Here is a 20,030-nt window from a genome sequence, read left to right as displayed (position 1 = left end):
GCGAAACGATACGTGAGGGAGCAAACTTAGAAACGTTGGCTTTCCTTCACTCGCATATTAATTTCCTATTTTCTGGCTTTCCTCCACAGCCAAAAGGACTGGAAGTTTTGTCATTAGTTGTAGAAGAAAACAGAGAATTCTGCTGGCAATATGCATGGCCAGTGAGCGCGGGGAGGCTCTGCAATCACCCCAAAGTGCCCGGGAGAGCTGGGATGTGCCGGACCCCAGCGCAGTCCAGACTCGTGCCGGCTTCTTCGCTATTGCTCTCCACGACAGCACGAAAGCAGATGGGACTCAGTTTAACTCTCCTGTAGCAACATAATCAGCTCTAAAAAGTCTTCTTTTGGCTGGTGAGCCCTCAAATACACTGGACTTAGTTGTCATCTCCCGTGAGGGCAGGGTTTCCTCCAGGCTAACACGGCAAATCTCCGTAAGCGCGATCTAAGCCGTATCACTATAATCTTTTTATGTGATTGCCCTGCTCTGGAGTTGCTCGGGCTGCCTGGCATCTGCTACACGCACTGTGGTGCCTCGGAGCTAGCTAACCAAAAATCCTCTCACAGGGAAATATTTGGAAGCCAGACGGTCACTCTCTGACTTCAGGGGCATTTGTGAGATCCGAGGAGCTTCAAACCCTCCACACTGTGGTTATTCCTGGTAGAGAAATAACAGGCGGAGACTTTTATCTTCGATGAGGCCGTTTTATCTGTTGTTCTTCAGGGAAATAATCATGAGGAAGCACTGACATCTGAGAGAATGATTAATTCTTCTACCTAGATATCTGCAGGGAAAATCCCGCTTTCAATCATGGCTACAGCTGATAACGCAGGGTGCGGGCACAGCTGCCACTGTCCTGCGTGAAACCACTCAGTGAGGTTCAAGGTTTCATGTACAGAAAGAACCCGCCTGCTCTGATGGCAAAAAATCACCATTCAGAATAATTTAAAGCTTTCATGAAACAGATAAGGAGGCAAGAATTGAAGCATTTGAAGTATGAAGCCTCATACACATTTTACAACAGCTCTTACTGCCTTTCCAAATATCTACAGTGTTTTTGTGAGAAACGCTCCAGTTTGGCAGGCACTGGAGAGGTATTTAACATGGCCATTGTCCTTTTTTTGGGGAAAATCAAAGGTTTTATGGGCTGGAGCTCCTGTCATGCTGGCCTCTGGCCTTCTTCCCTTGAAGACAAAACACAAACGAGGAGAAAAGAGCCGCAAAGGTATGAAAAGCAGGTGCTGTGCCTCACGCCGACTCCCAGGTGCAAATTCACCGCAGGAGCGACCCTTGTCACCTATTCCGAGACCTGGAGAGAGGTGCCAGCATCTGGCTATTTGGGACATGGTTTTAATCAGACTGCTGCGCTCAGGATGGCGTCAGCACTGCTACAGATGCCACCTCTTTATGTGGAGATGTACCAGAAAGAGAAAAAAAAAAGAATGGGAGGGGAAACAACATGGTGGGTGGGTGGCATCGGCTCCAGCAGCCCATGGGGTGAAGCCAGAGCTAGTGGGAAGTGTGGAGCGGCATAGTCTTCCTCTCAGGTTGGGCTGGCAGGGTCACCTCTGGCTCATGGTCCTGCAAGGCCCACGACACAGAATCACAGAAGGGTTTGGGTGGGAAGGGACCTTACAGACCATCCAGTCCAACCCCCTGCCATGGGTAGGGACCCCTTCCACCAGCCCAGGGTGCTCAGAGTCGCGTCCAACCTGGCCTTGAACACTGCCAGGGAGGGGGCAGCCACAGCTTCTGTGGGAAACCTGCGCCAGGGCCTCACCACCCTCACGGGGAAGAATTTCTTCCTCATATCTCATCTAAATGTCCTCTCTTTCAGTCTAAAGCCATCATCCCTTGTCCCATCACTCCATGCCCTTGTCACAGCCCCTCTCCAGCTCTCTCGCAGCCCCTCCAAGCACTGGCAGCTGCTCTAAGGTCTCCCCACAGCCTCCTCTTCCCCAGGCTGAGCAGCCCCAGCTCTCCCAGCCTTTCCTTCCAGCAGAGGGGTTCCAGCCCTCGGATCATTGCTGGGGCCTCCTCTGGTCCCACTCCAAGGGGTCATGGCAGCTCTGGTCGTAGGGTCTGTCCCTTCCACCCCACAGGCTCACCCCTTTTCCGAGCATCGGTACCAAAAGATGGATCCCCCAAATCCCACTCACTGCTTGAGTCATCTGTTACGCCTGATTTCCTCACTCCAACGTTATCAGTGTCCAGACTCTTCTTCTATATCAGAAACTACCTTAGGAGAGTCCTTTAGTGATAACAGAAGACTTATGTTGACTGCCTTCCTTCATCTTTATCTTCTATTGACTTCTCTCAGTAATTTACTGTAACAGACCAATTTAAAGGTTCACCTCCCCACAGCCAAGTCAGACTCTGGACTGGAGGATGTGTTTGTGTCTGCAGCCAAGAAAGAGCTGCCTTCAGCACACGGACTCGAGAGCTCCAAAGGTGGGAGATGTTAAACTGAGATTTCTACGCTTTCTTACGATGGATCATTCCCTTCTATATTTACAGTTTTCAACAACATCCTTTGCTGTGCTGCTTGGGTACCCCAAACCGCCTCCCCACATCTTTATCATCCCTCCACTGCGTCTTCCTCTCCCTTCAGCCTCTCTTTCCACCTCCCCTGGGCAGCAGTCCCACTGCCCACCGCTTCCCGAAGCCCCGCGTCCCTCCGCAGTGCCTGCTGTCACTATGGCAACCTCTGCGAGGATGCTCGGCGGGGTGAGGATGCTCAGAGGGATGAGGATGCTCAGCGGGATGAGGATGCTCGGCGGGATGAGGATGCTCGGCGGGATGCGGTCACCACTGCGGCCTTCTGCTCGGGCACAGGCAATTCAATTAGAACTGATGCAGCCTGGGAAGCGGAGATGGGGGGTTATGATTTTCCTCTTAATGGCTATTTAATTGGTGCTGAAACCCATCTGGAAATGCTTCTCAGCAACGGGCTCGTCCCCCGGGGTTGCGCCGTTTCCATTATCCCTTCAGAGGGAAGAGATGATGCGCTCGGTGGCACGAAGGCTGCCTTGGAGGCTGATGGAGGGGCACAGCCAGAGAGGTTTTTAGCTTTTCCTCATGTATATCACCCAGGAGGCACAGAGTGCCTGCTTACCCAGGTGGTAGAGATATACTGGGATACACTGGGAGCCCCCACCCAGTCCTCCCTGCCTCCACCCCGACCCTGCTCAGGCCTCCTGAGGGCCAAGCCCTGCGTGACACCGAGCGCCCACGGCTGCCCGCCCGTGGGGCTGGCACCACCGCCCCGCGGGAGTAAGATGGGGCCCGGGGCCCTGAGGGGACAGACATAGATACCGGAGAGGATATACCTGACCAATGTGATAGCTTTCTACGATGGCATGACTGGCTGGGTAGATGAGGGGAGAGCCGTGGATGTTGTCTACCCAGACTTCAGCAAGGCTTTTGACACGATCTCCCATAATATCCTCCTAGGGAAGCTCAGGAAGTGTGGGCTGGATGAGTGGTTGGTGAGGTGGACTGAGAACTGTCTGAATGGCAGAACTCAGAGGGTTGGCATCAGCGGTGCTGAGTCTAGTTGGAGGCCAGTAACGAGTGGTGTCCCTCAGGGGTCAATACTGGGCCCAGCCTTGTTCAACTTCTTCATCAACGACCTGGATGAAGAGTTAGAGTGGACCCTCAGCCAGTTTGCTGATGACACCAAACTGGGAGGACTGGTGGATACACCAGCAGGCTGTGCTGCCATTCAGCGTGACCTGGACAGGCTGGAGAGTTGGGCAGAGAGGAACCTGATGAGGTTCAACAAGGGCAAGGGCAGGGTCCTGCACCTGGGGAGGAACAACCCCAGGCACCAGTACAGGCTGGGGCTGACCTGCTGGAGAGCAGCTCTGCGGAGAGGGACTGGGAGTGCTGGGGGACAACAGGGTGACCATGAGCCAGCAGCGTGCCCTGGGTGCCAAGAAGGCCAATGGGATCCTGGGGTGCATGAGGAGGAGTGTGGCCAGCAGGTCGAGGGAGGTTCTCCTTCCCCTCTGCTCTGCCCTGGTGAGGCCCCATCTGGAGTACTGTGTCCAGTGCTGGGCTCCCCAGTTCAAGACAGATGAGGAGCTACTGGAGAGAGTCCAGCGGAGGGCTACGAGGATGAGGAGGGGACTGGAGCATATCTCCTGCGAGGAGAGGCTGAGGGAGCTGGGCTTGTTCAGCCTGGAGAAGGGAAGGCTGAGAGGGGACCTTAGAAATGCCGATAAATCTCTTCAGGGTGGGGGTCAGGAGGACGGGGCCAGACTCTTTGCAGTGGTGCCCAGCGACAGGACAAGGGGCAACGGGCACAAACTGAAGCCGAGGAAGCTCCAGCTGAAGACGAGGAAGAACTTCTTCCCTCTGAGGGTGCCGGAGCCCTGGCCCAGGCTGCCCAGGGAGGCTGTGGAGTCTCCTTCTCTGAAGATATTCCAACCCCGGCTGGCCGCGGTGCTGTGCAGCCTGCTCTGGGTGACCCTGCTTGGGCAGGAGGGTTGGACTAGATGACCCGCAAAGGTCCCTTCCAACCCCTACCATTCTGGGATTCTGTGATATACAGCGGGAGACTCCGGCTCCCCCGACGCTGGCCCGGCTGAAGGGAGGCAAAGCTTCCGCGCCCTCCGCCCTCTCCGCTTCCCCTCAGCCTGAGGCGCACCGCCCGCGCCGCAAGACCCGCCGGGAGTTGTAGTTTCCTCCCGCCCACCCGCCCCTCCCCTCCGCAGCCCGCAGCGGCCGCTCGGACTACATTTCCCGTCATGCCTTGCCACGGGCGTGAGGGCGAGGAGTGATTGGCGGGGCCGCGGCGCCGGGGCGGGGCGGAGGTTGTTGTCGAGGAGCGGCCGGGCGGGCTGGGCGGTGCTTGGGAGCGCGCGCGGGGCGGGGCGGGGCGGGCGCGCGCCGCGATCGTTGCCGGCTGAGGCGATCGCCGTTAGCGCGCGTCGGGCTGAGGTAAATAGCGGCTGCCGCGGGGAGCCCCGGCCTCCCGGGTACCCGCTCGCCTCCCCTCGCTCTTCCCTTCCCCTCCGGCGATGCGCGGTGCCGCTGCGGCCGTCGCCAAGTGAAAAGCCATCGTCGTCGTCATCGTCATCGCCGCCTTCCACCCGCGACCCCCCGCAAACGGCGACATGGGCGAGTGCGGAGCCCCCGGGGACGTCAACTCCAACGTGCTCATCGCCCGCAGCACCGGCGACGCGCAGCTGGACAAGGCGGTGTGGCAGTGGCTGAGCTGGGACAAGGTGGGTGTGTGGCGGGGGGCGGCGAGAGACACCCCCCTCCCCCCCCCCCCCCCCCCAGCTCCCGGTGGGGGCTTCTCCGCCCTCCCGGGGCTGTTTTGTCCTTCCTTCCCCGATCCCATCGCGTATGCCATCTCCTTCCATCCTCCCTGGTGCCGAGGTAGTCCCTTTACCCTCCCCGGGGCCCTTCGCCTTCCCTCAGCACAGCCCTTTCCCCTGGGGTCGCGGGAGGCCTTGCTGTGGCAGGTGCCCTGCGAAGAATAGCCGGGTCTTGCCGAGCTGTACCTGAGAAATTCTTACCCCGTGATGGGTAAATCTTACCCTTGCGAGGCGTGAGGCCGTCCAGGGGCCGTACCTGGCGAAGGGATGGTGTGATGTCATCTACCTGGCACATGGAGCACCGCACCTGCTTCGCGTCGCTGAGACGGGAGCCACGCGCCTGGTGAAACCAGGTTGAAGGAAGGCTTTGTCCAATGGCTTAAAACGTGGTTAGTCGAATGGCGTAATTTTGTTTTGCTGAGCTTCCTGAATTTAACACCCTCCCCAGGAAAGAAATGGGCTCCAGAGGTCCGAGTCTTGGTGTGCTCCTTTCCCTTTCAGCTCCGAGGGGGTGTTGGAGGACTGCAGGCTTGGTTTTGCTCTGATTAAACCATCCAAAGTGAAATTGGGGCTGTAATAATAATACACTATTGGAGTTTATTTTGCTTAACTCATTGTTGAAAGGGTGGCTTTTCTTTTCAGCTGGTTTGTCCAAACATCGTGGCCTATGCTTTAAAAAATATCTTGGAGACGACAGAGGGTAAACTACCAGTGCACCAGTGGTTTAGGTTTCTATCTGTGGCTTCTTTTAGCTGTCTGTTACTTGGAAATACGCTCTCTCCTTCCATTTTTGTAGGAATTAACACTTGCCATCTGCACATTCTGCGCTCAGAGCGGCTGTTGTGAAAATATCTGGGGATAGTGGCGTAGGGGGGAAGGGGTGGAAAGGGAAATGGCATTCCTGATAATACGCTTGGTAAACCAGATCAAACTCAGTAGGTTTTTTTTTTTTTATGTAACTTCTGGTTAGTGTGTTGAAAGGGGTGGTTGTTTTTATTTAAACATATTAATATATATTTATCCTAAAAATATATGAAGTAAGAGAGCTTATACTTTTTAATGTTAAGGTTACTGGTGTTAAGGGAGAAGCTGCTGCCCGAGCTTTCACCCACCATTCAAGGAGATTCACACACACTACCCAACGCTCACTGTAAGGACCAGAGTCCCTTCGCAGCGGGCGACTCCAGCGAGCCCACGGCTGCCCCTTTTCAACTCCCCACACGCTCACTCTCGGATGATTCCTCTTCACTCAAGCTCGACCCTGGGTCTCCAGAAGCAGAGTCTCTGACACAACGTATGCCAGACGAATTTATTGAGTGGTCCAGTGGTGTAAAACAGCTCGAGCTGGGTGCCTCCAGAGGGGGACCCCAAACAAAGAAATCCCTGGGCAAATCTACGTGGACAATCTAAGTTCCCGCCCCACATGCGCTCTCCCCATGGTGTCCACACGACAGCTGATCCAATGGTGTTTTTTGGATCTGGGGTCTTTTTGTCCCTCACTGGGCCCTGTTCCTGGGCACTGCATTGTTCCTGGGCAGGCTGAAGGCTCTTCTCTTATCTTCAGAGAGGCCCTCCTGCTGTGTATTGACGATTTATAACTTCCTTGTCTTCTAGCTGCAACTGGGTCCTTGGGGCACTCCTTCACTGGCAGGGCTTCAACAAAAGTTCTCTGTATCCAGGTGACACGTTCACAGCGTGCGGCCTAAGGCTCCAGCAAAGTTAGCCACCAATGCTAAGCAAGTTAGTTACGTGAATAATGAGTAATATACCAGAACACAAAACAGTGACTCTTTTTACATTTTGACAAATTTTTAAAATAATGTTAACCAATAAAATACAAACTGAACAGTCAGTTTGATAATACCTGTTTACCCTTGCTTCCCCAGGTGATAATCATGACCTTTTCCACAAGGCTGCTGGAACTTATTGCTTGGAGAGATTCCCAAGAGAGTTCCTCTGAATTTTGAAAACTCAGAATTGCCTGGAGAAGGAGGACTCGATGCTCCTGCAGGAGAGGGGCTGCGTGGCTCAGGGCAGGGCCGCTTCAGAAGCGCTTGTGGTCGCTCTGTAGAGGATGTAAACAAAAGAGGTGATGGTGTTGTGGGACAGGGAGGCGAGGAAAAACCGGCAAGTATGCCATGAGGAGGGATTATTTGTTTGATGCCTTCATATTTTGCCACAAACCTAAGAAATCTCTGTAGGTTGCTCCTTATCAAACAGCAAGACAAGGAGCTGTCTCTGTCTTGCCCCTTCCCTGCCCCCCCGGCTTCCTTGGCCGTAGGGATTTTTGCTGCCTCTGATCAAGGAAAAAAATCCATGCGCTGCAGTCACAGCTGTATTTAGCTGTGGGGAGCTTTTGTCCTCTAACTTAATTGAAAATTGCTTGCTGTAATTAATTCTTAGAGCTGTGCTCTTCATCCTTTTTGATTTGGGTATACGTGCTGACCTGTTCTAAAACAGTAACTGATTACAGGCTGGGGTGAGGGTAGGTGCAGGAGACCTGACCATATGATGATCTTTCTGCTTTCCCTCTCCGTCACCTGTGTTGCGCATCTTTGTTAGAATTTCTAGCAGCTGACTTAGAGGAAGCTCTCTGACTAAATCTGCCTCCTTTCCCATTCTCTCTCCTTAACTGCTGTGTGTTTACTTTTGTCTTTGAGACAGGCTTGGAGGCACAAGGCACCCACCTTTTGTTCGGTCCTGCCTAGTAAACTGTGTGAACAATTAATCATTGTTCTGTATTTTCCTCCCTTTAATTCCGCTTCATCCACTCTCTAACTTTGCTATTGTACCTCCACATCTGCCTTGAGTCTCCTGAAGGAGCCTGGCTTATATAGAAGCTGTGTCAGAGCAGTTGTCTCTGAGAAAACTGCTTCTCTTTAGAGCAAACGTTAGAATTTTGGACCTTGGCTGTAGTAATGATTTTATGTGCTTGTCCCAGTGGCTTTACAGAGTGGCAAGAATGTTCTGCACACAGAGTGGGAGGAAAATGGGGTGTGCTCGGTGCAGTAGCTGATCATTTGTTGTACGTAGCAGCAGGGGAGGTTTCAGTGGAAGTCTGAGGGTCCGATAACTGGCTCAGCAGCTGGTGGGAGAGAAAAGTATGATCAAGATCCTGATCTACTTAATGAAAAACATGGTCCCAAAGAAAGATTTGCAGCTTTGTCTACAAGTCAGAGTAGATAACAAGTGCCCTCTTGCTTTCCCTCAGTAACTCCTCACTCTGTAAAAATGAAGCCTAAGCTCAAGCCGTTTGCTTATTAATTAGCCCTGTAGGATTGCTGACAAGATGACCGTTCCCCAGGCGTGCTCAGTGTAGCCAGCTTTGCCCGTCTTCAGTAGAGATACGGAGGAGTGTTTGTACACAGACTGTTCCGGGGCTGTGGTTGCTGAGGTGCAGCGTATCTGGGAGAAGGGGATGTTTTGTGGTTATTACAAAGGCACTGTTAGAACATCTCATGGGGGAAAAACTTGAATTAATTCTCCAGGAGCTGCATGTGCAGGCCCTTTTCGCTGTCCTCTCATTTTATTTTCCTAATTCATTGACTCATTGTCAGTGTGCAAATGTAGCACAGGTAGCTTCCTACTTGCTTTTTTGGAGTGCTCCTCAGTGTTTTTAGTTTTTGTGACTTTGAAGGTGCGTTTCAAGAGGCAATGGACTTGGTAGTTAGAGACCAGTAACCGGCTCCTGTTACTCAACTTGCAGTATTTTTTCTTGCTAAGACTTTTAAGTGAGTTTTTAAGAATAAAAATTGGAAAATAAAGTCTAGGAATTGGCCGCAAATAAAAAGAGAATTTATTCAACGTTACATGTATGCATTGCAAGCTCTAACATTAGAACATGGGAGATAAAATTATGAATTACTCAAATAGTTGATCCTGGGTAGAGCAGGGCACAAACCCATGTTGGTACAACCAAGACTACTGAGAGCACGTAAACAACCCCGTGAAATGGGGGAAGCTCTAAAACAACACAAGTACTGTGCTTTAGTGCCTGTTCCAAGACATTAAACTATATGAAGTCCATCAGGATAGTCTTGAAGCTTATACTTCATGGCATTACTGTTGGTGTTGATAAATTATTGCCTATATTGCTGTCTGTGTTGTCATGGAGGTGGGAAAGGGCATTGCTGTTCTGTGTTTGCACACTCTGACTTCCAGATACCAGAAATAAGACTTCAGCATTAAGCCTTGCTTTGTATACCTTGGAAATTGTCTGTGTTAGGTGCCTTTGAGTTCATAAATGTAAGTATTCCGTCTGATGTAGGATCTTTTGTGGCTTTTCAGCTTCTGGTCTGCACATATTTGGGTGGTCTAAGGAGTTTAAAATGTTCTGAGAAATGGATTCGTTTTATTCTGCATCAGAACATAATGAGAGAATTGCAGAAAGAAGGTATGCTCTCCCTCGCTGCTTTACTTCCCCCTCCCCACCTGCCTGAGCTGGCACAATATTTGTGCAGTTTTTCAAGGAATGGATCCAGGGTGGCAGGGGGAGGGAGTGGATTCGTTATTGATCAGTCGCTGCAGCTGCATAAATGTTTTTCCTGACACAAGAAAGGGGCCAGCACATTAGTGGGAGCAGCCTGGGAAGGCAAAAACTGCCTCCTCCAGCAGCAGTGAGCTGTAAAGCATTACTACAATAGGTTTCAGTCCAGTTTATTTAAAAAGACATGCAGAAATGACTGTAAAAAAGCAGTTATGTAAGGTTTCTTGTTTTGTATTCGGCCAATATAAAAGAGGTGGCTTCTGGGAAGCCCTGCAGCACCCAGCCCTGGTGCCTTCCACCCACCCGGATTCCTCTGTGCAGCTCTTGGATTTATTCATAGGTATATTTCATATATGTATATTTATATGTGTGTGCATATCGCATGTATATATACACACATGTGTTTAAAGATGCTGAAATATAAGGAAACGAGGACAGCAAGGAACAACCCCCAAAAGGTTACCGAAAAAGACAGCACAAACTCAAAGAACCAGCCAAGGGGTTCAAGAATCAGAAACTTTATTTTGAGGAACTTTATGCGCTTAAGGTAGGTGATGGAGAGGTTCCTCTGTTTGTGGCTGTGGGGATTCTCTGGCTGCTGGTGGGGCTGTGGCAGGGTACGGCGATGTGTTGGAAGCTTGCGTTGTCTGTGGCTGTGGGGAGCTTCTAGCTCCCTGTAGGACAACGATGGGGTCCGGAGGTAGTGGAATACAGAGGTGGTGGGTGGTGTGGAGATCCCTGTGTCCTTGGCTGCAGAGAGCTTCCAGCTGCCTGTGGGCACATGGTGGGGTATGGAGAAGATGAATAGTGCGGAGATGCCATTGTCCTTGGCTGTGGGGAGCTTCCAGCTGCCTGTAGGCACGTGGTGGGGTATGGAGAAGGTGAGTGGTGCAGTGCTGTCTTTGTCATTTGCTGTGAGGAGCTTCCAGCTGCATGTGGGTCCATGATGGGGTATGGAGATGGCTTGTGGTGCATTGCTGCCTTTGTCCAAGACTGTGATGAGTGTCCAGCTGCCTGCAGGACTGTAATGGGGTGTGGAGATGGAAGGTGGTCCAGAAATCCATTTGTCCTTAGCTGTGGGGAGCTTCCAGCTGCCCGTAGGTCTGTGATGCAGTACAGGCAGGGGCTGTGTGTTCCCTTATCCTCAGGTCAGTGCCCTTGCAGGAAGGTGCAGTGCTCTCTGGCTGAGTAGTGGAGACTGTAGCCTGGTGATGTGTGTATCCGGGGCTGCAGCTGTCAAAGAGGGGAGAATCAGCAACCGAAGCAGTCACCTTCTGTCCCCTCGGATAGCCCCTGCCTCCCTGCCTGGGGCTCTCCCAGCCTCCTGCTAAGGTCGTCCATGCCATGTCTCCCTCCTGGGCTAACTGTGCCACCCACTGCCCAGTGATGTAAGCTACCACCGCGTGTTCTGGCCCCTGGAGCACTAGTGGTGGTGGCAGGAGCTCATGTGGGGCCCAGCCCGTGGCTCTCTGCAGTAAAAGGATGGGGAGCTCCCTCTGCCCATGGCTATGAGGAGCTTCCAGGTCCCTGCATGACTGTGGTGGGATACAGGCAGGATACTTGTCTCTGGAGGGAGAGGACAGGAGCGTGCTATGATCTGGTCCCATTCCTCTCTGGGGGTTCAGGTGTGATGTGCAGGACAAGCAACAGAGGAGGAACAGCTGCCCTGCCCTGCCTGGCACAGCCCTTGGTGTGCACATCTGGGCCGGGCTGTGCCACCAGCTCCCCTGTGATATGGGCCACCACCAATGGTCTGCCTGCTGTGATGTGGCCGTGACATCCCCAGGGCTGGTGCATCACTGTGACACGGACCAGTCAAGCAAGAAGAAACAAATATTAATAAAATAATACTAACGACTGTTAATGCTGGGGAGGGAAACTAAGTAGCTGTAGTAGTAGTTTAAAGAACAGCAGCTCAGCAGAGGTTAAAATCGAATTAAAAGTAGCAGGTCCTATCTACTGCCTGGTTTTCAAGACTTGTGCAGCTGAGATCTGTGGGTTTGAAGGCTAAACTCTGCTTGTCAAGTTGACTGGAGGTAATATTTTACATGTTTAAGATCAAAGGCATGTCCAGTGCCAAACGCCGCATCCATGAGTTGCTGACGGCACTGAGGATGTCTCGGTGTGAACCACAGGACTCGCAGCTTTCTCTCCTTGACATGAACCAGAGATTTTGCCAGGGACTGTCCTGTGCTGCACACTTCAGTTAGACATTGGAACAAAATACATGAATTGGCTTCTGTCTCCTTGGTTCACTGCAAAAGTATTACAATCCCTTTACCTGACAGGGCCAGAAGAAATGGGCACAAAATGAAACACAGGAGGTACCCTCTGACCACCAGAAAACACTTTTTTGCTGTGAGGGTGACTGAGCACTTGCACAGGTTGCCCAGGGAGGTTGTGGAGTCTCCGTCGGTGGAGATACTTGGTAGCTGTCTGGTCAGGCCCCTGGGCAACTGGCGCTTCACAGAATCACAGAATAGTAGGGGTTGGAAGGGACCTCTGTGGGTCATCTAGTCCAACCCTTGGTGTCTCTGCTTGAGCAGTGGGGTTGGAAAAGATGGCCTTTGGAGGTCCTGTTCTGTGAAACAAAAAAATCTGCTTTAACTTGTTTATGAAACCTATACAAAATCTTCCAGAAAAATAGAAGTAGTGTAACGAATGCTAATGGAAAGATGTTCTCTTGTTTACTGGATGCAACCTTACCGTGGCCCTCAGGAGGAGCAGAGAACCAAGTGAAATCTGTGTGCTGTGGACTACTTCGGACTGTTGAACAACGGAGTGATGTGACCTGCTCTGCCTGTGACTTCTTCCTGTTTTGTACGCTGAGCCACAGAATGAAGTTAAAGGACGTTGAGCTGTACCTGCATTTGCTGCTGCTCTTGCCGTTAGTGTTTGGTCTCGTGTCGTCTGTGTTTCTGAAATGTGACTGTGGGCCTCTAATCAGAGGATTCCTAGTTCAAAGCTTTTTACAAATGCTTCCTTGCAGATACAGTTTTCCAAGTTTTAGCATTCAAAAGACAGCATGATGTGCCTGTCCCCCTTGGAGGGAAGTAGCACGTCAGTGGCACGGTCTGTGCCTGCTTTCCGCAGTACAGTGTGGCTGTAGTCACGCTGCTTGTGGCCTCGTACCCTCCAGGGTGGATGGGTACTATTAACACTGCATAGTGCTTGGCCAAGCCTGTCTTGTACAGTCCATGCAGTCTCCCTGCCTCAGGAGCTCATTGCTCTTGTTAGTTGAGAGTGCTGGTGGGGTGGTGGTTTAGGTAGCGTGAAGGTTGGGGCCGTGTGTACCTGGGTTGTGTGATATGTGGAGGAGGTGTAGGGCCTTTGCGGACAGTATTGGAGGACTGGTTTTGGTACGTGGAGTGAAACTATTCCACAGCTCGCTGCAGACAGGCAGAATGGATGTAGGCTCTACCTAAAAATGTTGATTAAACCTGGCTTTCTCTGCTCTTCTGGGCCCCCTACCAGAAGCAGCTGACTGTTATGGAGGTGTCGTGGCTCTCTGAGGCACCAGGATTTAGGAACAAAACAGAACAAGACAAACTCGCAGTGTAAATATACTCCCAGTGGGTTGGCAGAGACAGGGGATGTTCTGCAGGGAACCTTCTACCTCTCAAGCACAGCACCTACAGCGATATGTTGCGGCTGTGATTTGTTCCACCATCATTTTTCCCTCTGCCACCGCAGTAACTGCTTGCCTGCAGTTACCCACTGATTTTCATATAAAAATGTTGGTGTGGTTGTTGACTAGAAAACAAACATTTCTTGCTTACCAAGGGGAAATGAGAACCTACAATTTCTAAGAGAAATTATAAATGAGAACTTGCTGTGAGTGCCACTGCTGGTGTAAAGTTGTGTGTGTAAGGTGACAAGCTATGCCATGGACAGTGTTCCGTTTCTCTTTGATCGGCGTTCCTACAAATAGATGCTCTGGCGTGTTTGGATAGTGGGGACTGACCCTGATTTCAGTTGAAAAAAAGCTTGAAACAATTGGTGATTAAATCCCAAAGGCTGTCTGGCTGAACTTGATACACTTAATTTGTGGCTGTCAAATTTGCTGAATTCAAAGCAAGTTTGAGAGCTTTTTTTCCTTCTTCCAGGCTACATATGCAAAGAGTGTCTGCAAAACAAAAAGTGATTGCTGTGAGAGTTGTAAACTGCCACTGATTTTGACAGGATATTAGCTTTGAAACCTAGCTCTGGCAGTAAGTGCACATTATTAACGTGATTGGGAGTGAAAGAACCTGTAAGAAACACTCTGCTAATGCCCTTGTACTTTTAATTCTCCAGTTGTTTCAGATTATGTATCCTGATGAGCTACAAAAAAAAAGTGTAATTCTCAGTAGGCAGCTGTGCAGTACACGGAAAACTGAAGATGCCGAAGCATAACACTGAATTCAGCAGACAATATGTGTATTTTTTTTTAACAAAACCTCAGGGCTTTCTTAAACGTGTTGATGTTGTAGAGTCTCAGCTGCTATATTGGACTGCTGCAGCGCATGACCCCACAGTTTTGTCCTGTATCTGATTCTGGTAGTAAATTTTCATACATAGGTGCTGTTTATGCTATGTCTCGCATCCCTGCCAGGCTTATCTCCTTCCCTCTACTTAAAAGCCATTATAACCACTTTAAAATTTAATGCCACAGGACCACTAGTTCAGGCTATGTAAAGTTTCTGGTTGAAAACCAGTCAGAAAGAACGTGGGTAACTTGCAAAAAGACCATTTTGTGATGAAGTAGTACTAGCTTCCTACAGATTGCATGTATATATATATTAATGTAATAATTTTATAGGAAAAAAAAATGCAGAAATTTTTTTCTGGTGCTCATGTAAGTGCAGAACTATGTTCAGACTGTTACCCACGCAGTGGCCTGTCTGTGTCTGTCCGAAATGTTTCTTCTTCCCATTTCTTTCTGGCAGTGAATCTGAAGTGCTGAAGGGGGGGTTCTGACAGTCTCATTCTCTCATTCCCTCCCCTCCTAGCTTGTTAGTAATGCAAAACCCCGCTCGCTGTGAGAGTGAGAGGCCTCGCTGAGTGTGCTTGGTAGAGTCTACTTGGAATGGAATAGGAAAACATTGCCTGACCTCTGGTTGCTCTTTGCTTCCCGCGTATCAAATGGCAAGCCTCAAAGCTATTTAAAAATTAAGAATGCTTCACAATTTTATATCTTAAAATGGTAGATTAATGTCTCTGAGGGCACTCCCATCACGTTTGTAGGCGCTGCCAGACTGGGAAGCGGACTGTTGAGGGCAGAGCTGCTGATAGGGAGAAGTAGACAGGCTGGGGGAGTGGACCAGCAGGGATATTAAGTTAAATTCAATGAGGACAGGCTGTGCTTGAGAAAGAGGAACCCCCTGCTGCAATGCAGGCTGGGCTGGGCCCTGCTGAGAAGGCCCTGGGAGTCTCTGAAGGCAGCGTGCTGAACAGGAGCCAGCGGCCTCCCCTGCCAGCTGAGGAGGTTGACAGCATCCTGGGATGTTGTGGGGAAGGAATTATCTCCCTTTACCCAGCCCTTGTCAGCCTGTATTCAGATACCGCATCTGGTTTTGGGCCCCCCAGTACACGAGAGATATGGACAAACTGGTGCAAGTTCAGCAGAGAGGCTGAAGATGGTTGGAGGCTGGAGCACTGGCCCTGCGAGGTGAGACTGAGGGAACTGCTGCTGCTTTTCTCACTTACCCTCTCCCTGCTGGACCAAGGGGAGAGCCACAGTCAGAAACCCAGCTCCAGCCCAGTCACCAGCCAGAGACACCTCTTCCCTTCCCCGTCCCTTCTCTGGCCCCAGCAGTGTAATTCAGGTAGCACAAGCCTCTCCTTCCAGGGCCCTCCTGGCCACTGTCACCTTATCTGCCACCTCCTTGCACGTTGCTGGCAGTGACCAGGACCCCTTCCCCACCCAGAGCAGGAGACACAGCAGCTGTTGCTTCTTGATTGCTGCCTTGTCCTGCCTCCTGAGCTATATATATGTGTGTGTGCGGCTGCAGGGGACTTGTGGCATGATGGCTGCTTGTCAGAGGCATGGAAAGCTGTTTGGTTGGCAGCAGAGTCTTTCCACCTGTGTAGGACGTGGGTCTGTGTGTGGGTCTTGCCTCCATCCGCAGTGCTGCCTTCTTCTCTGCCCTCTTTGCCTTTGGGAGATTGGTCCCTTTTGGGCTTGAAGGAATCTGCTCTCTGCCAGATGCTTCTTCTGCCTGTAAGTCATCCTCTGAAAGCCAGTGTGGGGCTCAGAGGCTTTGAAGGGTCCACCTCTCCCTTCTTTGCAGAGAGTCGGTGCTGCTTCTGCCAAACATCGTGCCTGGTGCTGAGCTCAGACCTGTGCACACGTGTTCCTGTCACAGCAGGCAGACCCTGCCAAAGCATGGTACTGAAATGGACTTCACCCTCTTTTTTTGCCCCTTTTGCTAACCACTTGGTAGTGTGGGATGGCAACTGCAGCCTGATTACTGGGCTATTCCCTGCTCAGCTTCACAGGGGAGTGAAGGAGAAACCAGTACCTGGCAGTCAGCCCCAGAACCCCTGGGGGTATCCCTACTGGACGAGTCACCAGCGCTTCTGGAGTGGCTGAGGGACCCTAGGAACGACCACAAGTCCTGTTGGTGGGGTCAGGCTGCAGGCACCGAGCTCCCTGCAGCACATTTGCCCTCGGCTCCCACCCTCTGTGCCTCCAACAGCGATGCTGTACTTTCTGGCACAGTTTCTGGGGTCCCTGGTGGGACTGATGATATTTCCTTGGAACTTAGAACACAGTTTCTGGGGTCCCTACCCTGACCCCTGAGCGGCTCCGCTGTCTGCGAGTGCTTCGACTGCTCTGCCAGAAAGTTGTGTTGGCCAGCAGTGCAGAGACTTGACATTTTTGGTGGATACTGAAAGAAATGCTATTTTTATGTCGTTGACATCCACATCCTCCTTGACTTTAGAAGAAGCACTGAACTCTGTGGGCTCTTCAAATCGCTGAATCTGTGAGAGGAATTTGAGTTGCTTTGTTAAAGCCATTGGGGACGCAAGGATATCTCAGGCCATTGGTTGTCCCAAGGAATGACTGTTTTTGTATGAAACAGCCTAGTTTGTTTCTGCTTAAGACAGGAAGCCGTAGGCAGACTTGTGTTGTGGCTTTTTTAAGGATATTAAAAATAATGTCGAAACGCTGCAGCTGATAATCCTTAAGGAACTTCTTTTGCTTATTCTAGCCTTCTGCGATGTGAATAACGGAGTTTACTGACGTGTTAATCCAGGCAATGGTTAAGAGCGAGCACTTCAGTTGTCTGACTTCATGTTTGTAACATAATTCAGTTTGGTGCTAGCTTCATGCCACTGCCTTTCTTGGCTTCAGAAGCTTGAGAAATTATTTTCTAAGCAGTGATCTGTTACAGTTATTTTTTAATACATCAGTGAACTACTTAAAGCTGCTAGTAAGCCTCTCGCCTCAGCATCGTGTAATTGCATCCCTAGGTGGGACTGATGATATTTCCTTGGAACTTAGAAATGCAGTGGCGTGCTGCATAGCTTGGCTAATGGGCTGTACCCTCCTAGGGCTGCTTGCTTCATGTGACAGGGAAGTTAGTGTTGATGGAGAGAGTGGCTGTGCAGTGATACTGATGACTTCAGAAAATAGGCTTTGCATAAAGGCATACTACACTTTCTTCTTCATAATCCCAGTCTCTAATGCACCAGGACAGGCTGGGGCTGACCTGCTGGAGAGCAGCCCTGTGGAGAGGGACCTGGGAGTGCTGGGGGATGACAGGGTGACCATGAGCCAGCAGCGTGCCCTGGCTGCCAAGAAGGCCAATGGGATCCTGGGGTGCATTCAGAGGAGTGTGGGCAGCAGGTCGAGGGAGGTTCTCCTTCCCTTCTGCTCTGCCCTGGTGAGGCCCCATCTGCAGTGCTGTGTCCAGTTCTGGGCTCCCCAGTTCAAGAAAGATGAGGAGCTACTGGAGAAGAGAGTCCAGAGGATGGCTGTGAGGATGCTGAGGGGACTGGAACATCTCTCCTACGAGGAGAGGTTGAGGGAACTGGGCTTGTTCAGCCTGGAGAAGAGAAGGCTGAGAGGGGACCTAATACATACTTACAAATATTCTCAGGGTGGATGTCAGGAGGATGGGGCCAAGCTCTTTTCAGTAGTGCCCAGCGACAGGACAAGGGGCAATGGGCACAAACTGAAGTCGAGGAAGTTCCAGCTGAAGCTGAGGAAGAACTTCTTCCCTCTGAGGGTGACGGAGCCCTGGCCCAGGCTGCCCAGAGCTGTGGAGTCTCCTTCTCTGGAGATATTCCAACCCCGGCTGAACGCGGTGCTGTGCAGCCTGCTCTGGGTGACCCTGCTTCGGCAGGGGGTTGGACTGGGGGATCCCCAGAGAGCCCTGCCACCCCTGACCATTTTGTGGTTCTGTGATGTTCAAGTCTGTCTGTTTTAACATCACAACTATTCTGCTTTGAAAAATGAACCTTCATAAGAGCTACTGTGAAGTTTTCAGATGTATTACTTTATTTTGTAACTGTGAAGTAAAACAGCAATAATTTTTTTTTTTTTTTTTTTTTGAGAATTTGCAATAGGGTTAAACTTCAGCTGTGGAAGCTATCATTATCTTTTAGCCCCACCTGACAGCAGTGCCTTTTGAAATTCTCAGTATGGTAAATGGTGTTCCTACCCAAGCAGTATGTTGCAAGAAGCTAAATTTGTCCATAAGCTTTGAAATTCCATCTCGGATTAAAACTGAAAAGCAGGAAACAGTCAAAAGCGGTAAGGACTGTGCCACAGATGGTGGTGGTAACAGCTGTCCTGAGATCAGTCTTCTAATGCTGTTGGATCCATAAACCAGAGCGTGAGACAGATCGTCACCAAAGGTGAATTACTACCAAGTCTTGTAAAATTCCTTTTTTTTCTGTTGCCCAGGAGTTTCAGGTCATCTATGGAAAGCTCTGAGATTTTCTTCTTTAGCATGTAACTTTTTTTTCTTCCTTTTTTGTCTTCTGATTGCAGGAAATTTTAGCTAAATGAAAGCAACCTGAGCAAATTAAAATGTTATTTGGACACTATTTTGCCTGACTCTTTTGCTCCCTAGGAAATAATTAAGGTAGCCTTAGTCAAAAATTCGTGTTAATCTGTTTGTAAAAGGAATGTTTGAACTGTTGCTTCAGGAGAGTCTTGCCTCAGTTTTTCAAAACTCCAGACCGTAAACCGTAGTGTACTACATGTTATTCTGTTCTTGCAGGCAAGCAATACAGCGTATCCTAAAAAACTATTAAAGTTGCTGTGTGATTAAATAATCTTGTTTTAAAGTGAAGCTAGGTATTGAATTATGGTAGTATGAAATGAGGTTTTAATGTACTCTGGCCTGAGTCTCTTTTCGGATTAGTCATTTGTTTTCTGGTTGACTGCCTATGAACAGCTCAAAGAGAAGCTTTCGCTTCTGGGATTTAATATCTGTTGTGCCCCATTGTTTTTTGTTTTGTTCTTAGGCCTTTTTTTTTGAGCTGGGTTGTGACTCATGGCTCTCTCTGGTTGCAGAGCCATCGGAGAGCCTGAGCAATAATGGCTTGCGTTTTTGTTTTAAGGCACAAAGAGGTTAAAATTTATTTTAAATTCACATGTCTCATCCTGCTAGTGTTGAAGATCTGTTGCCAAGCAATGGAAATAGCTTCAGATTTTGAACGAATTTTATGGAATATTTTTTCCATAGTGAAAGTTCTTGCAGCTCACATCACTGTGCTTTTATCTGCATTTTTCGTATCCTTGCAAAGAACCTCCCTCTGTGCAGAGCTGGTTTCCCCATGCTGCAGAGGCTGCCTTGTGGCAGGCAGTGCGGAAGCTGAAGCTGGCTGACCTCTATTTTAAATGTCAGGGGTGCTTCACCCTTGCCTTTCAGATTCCATTAGCCTTTTTTAACCCTTCCTTAGGACCCTGCTTGAAGCAACACTGTTTTAGAGAAGCGCTTGTGCAGCCTGAGCTGTGCTGTCACACAGCTGGAGTAACTACTTCTTACAGCTGTGTATCATTTGCCTTCTACACTGTGGTGTTGGCAAGCCTGGCTGGCTTGTGCTGTCTTCATTACAGCTGTGAAGTGTCCTGTTCAAACGGGATGTCAGTAGACAGGCTGAATTTGCTTGATGACCAAATGAATTTACAAAGCCTTCAAAATCCCTGTGTTACAAAGTATGGGTACTTACTCATCCACTTCTTTCAACACAGCATCTTATGGGTGAATTGCTCCCTCTTA

At 50.1% G+C, this 20,030-nt stretch overlaps 1 protein-coding gene across 1 annotated transcript in view; it reads left to right on the top strand.

Moving 5' to 3' along the window:
• The first annotated feature begins 4,866 nt into the window (after positions 1-4,866).
• The window catches only part of PGM2L1 (phosphoglucomutase 2 like 1), a 50,237-nt gene continuing 35,073 nt past the window's right edge, over positions 4,867-20,030 (top strand). Inside the window, exon 1 of the mRNA XM_075414695.1 lies at positions 4,867-5,228. Within this exon, the coding sequence (XP_075270810.1) occupies positions 5,118-5,228 (111 nt within the window). The 5' untranslated portion in view covers positions 4,867-5,117. The remainder of the gene's footprint in view (positions 5,229-20,030) is intronic.

This window comes from Opisthocomus hoazin, chromosome 1, assembly GCF_030867145.1.
Source record: "Opisthocomus hoazin isolate bOpiHoa1 chromosome 1, bOpiHoa1.hap1, whole genome shotgun sequence".
NCBI classification, from domain to species: domain Eukaryota; kingdom Metazoa; phylum Chordata; class Aves; order Opisthocomiformes; family Opisthocomidae; genus Opisthocomus; species Opisthocomus hoazin.
The sequence above is the reverse complement of the archived record's forward strand: the minus strand, read 5'-3'. Positions and strand labels throughout refer to the sequence as shown.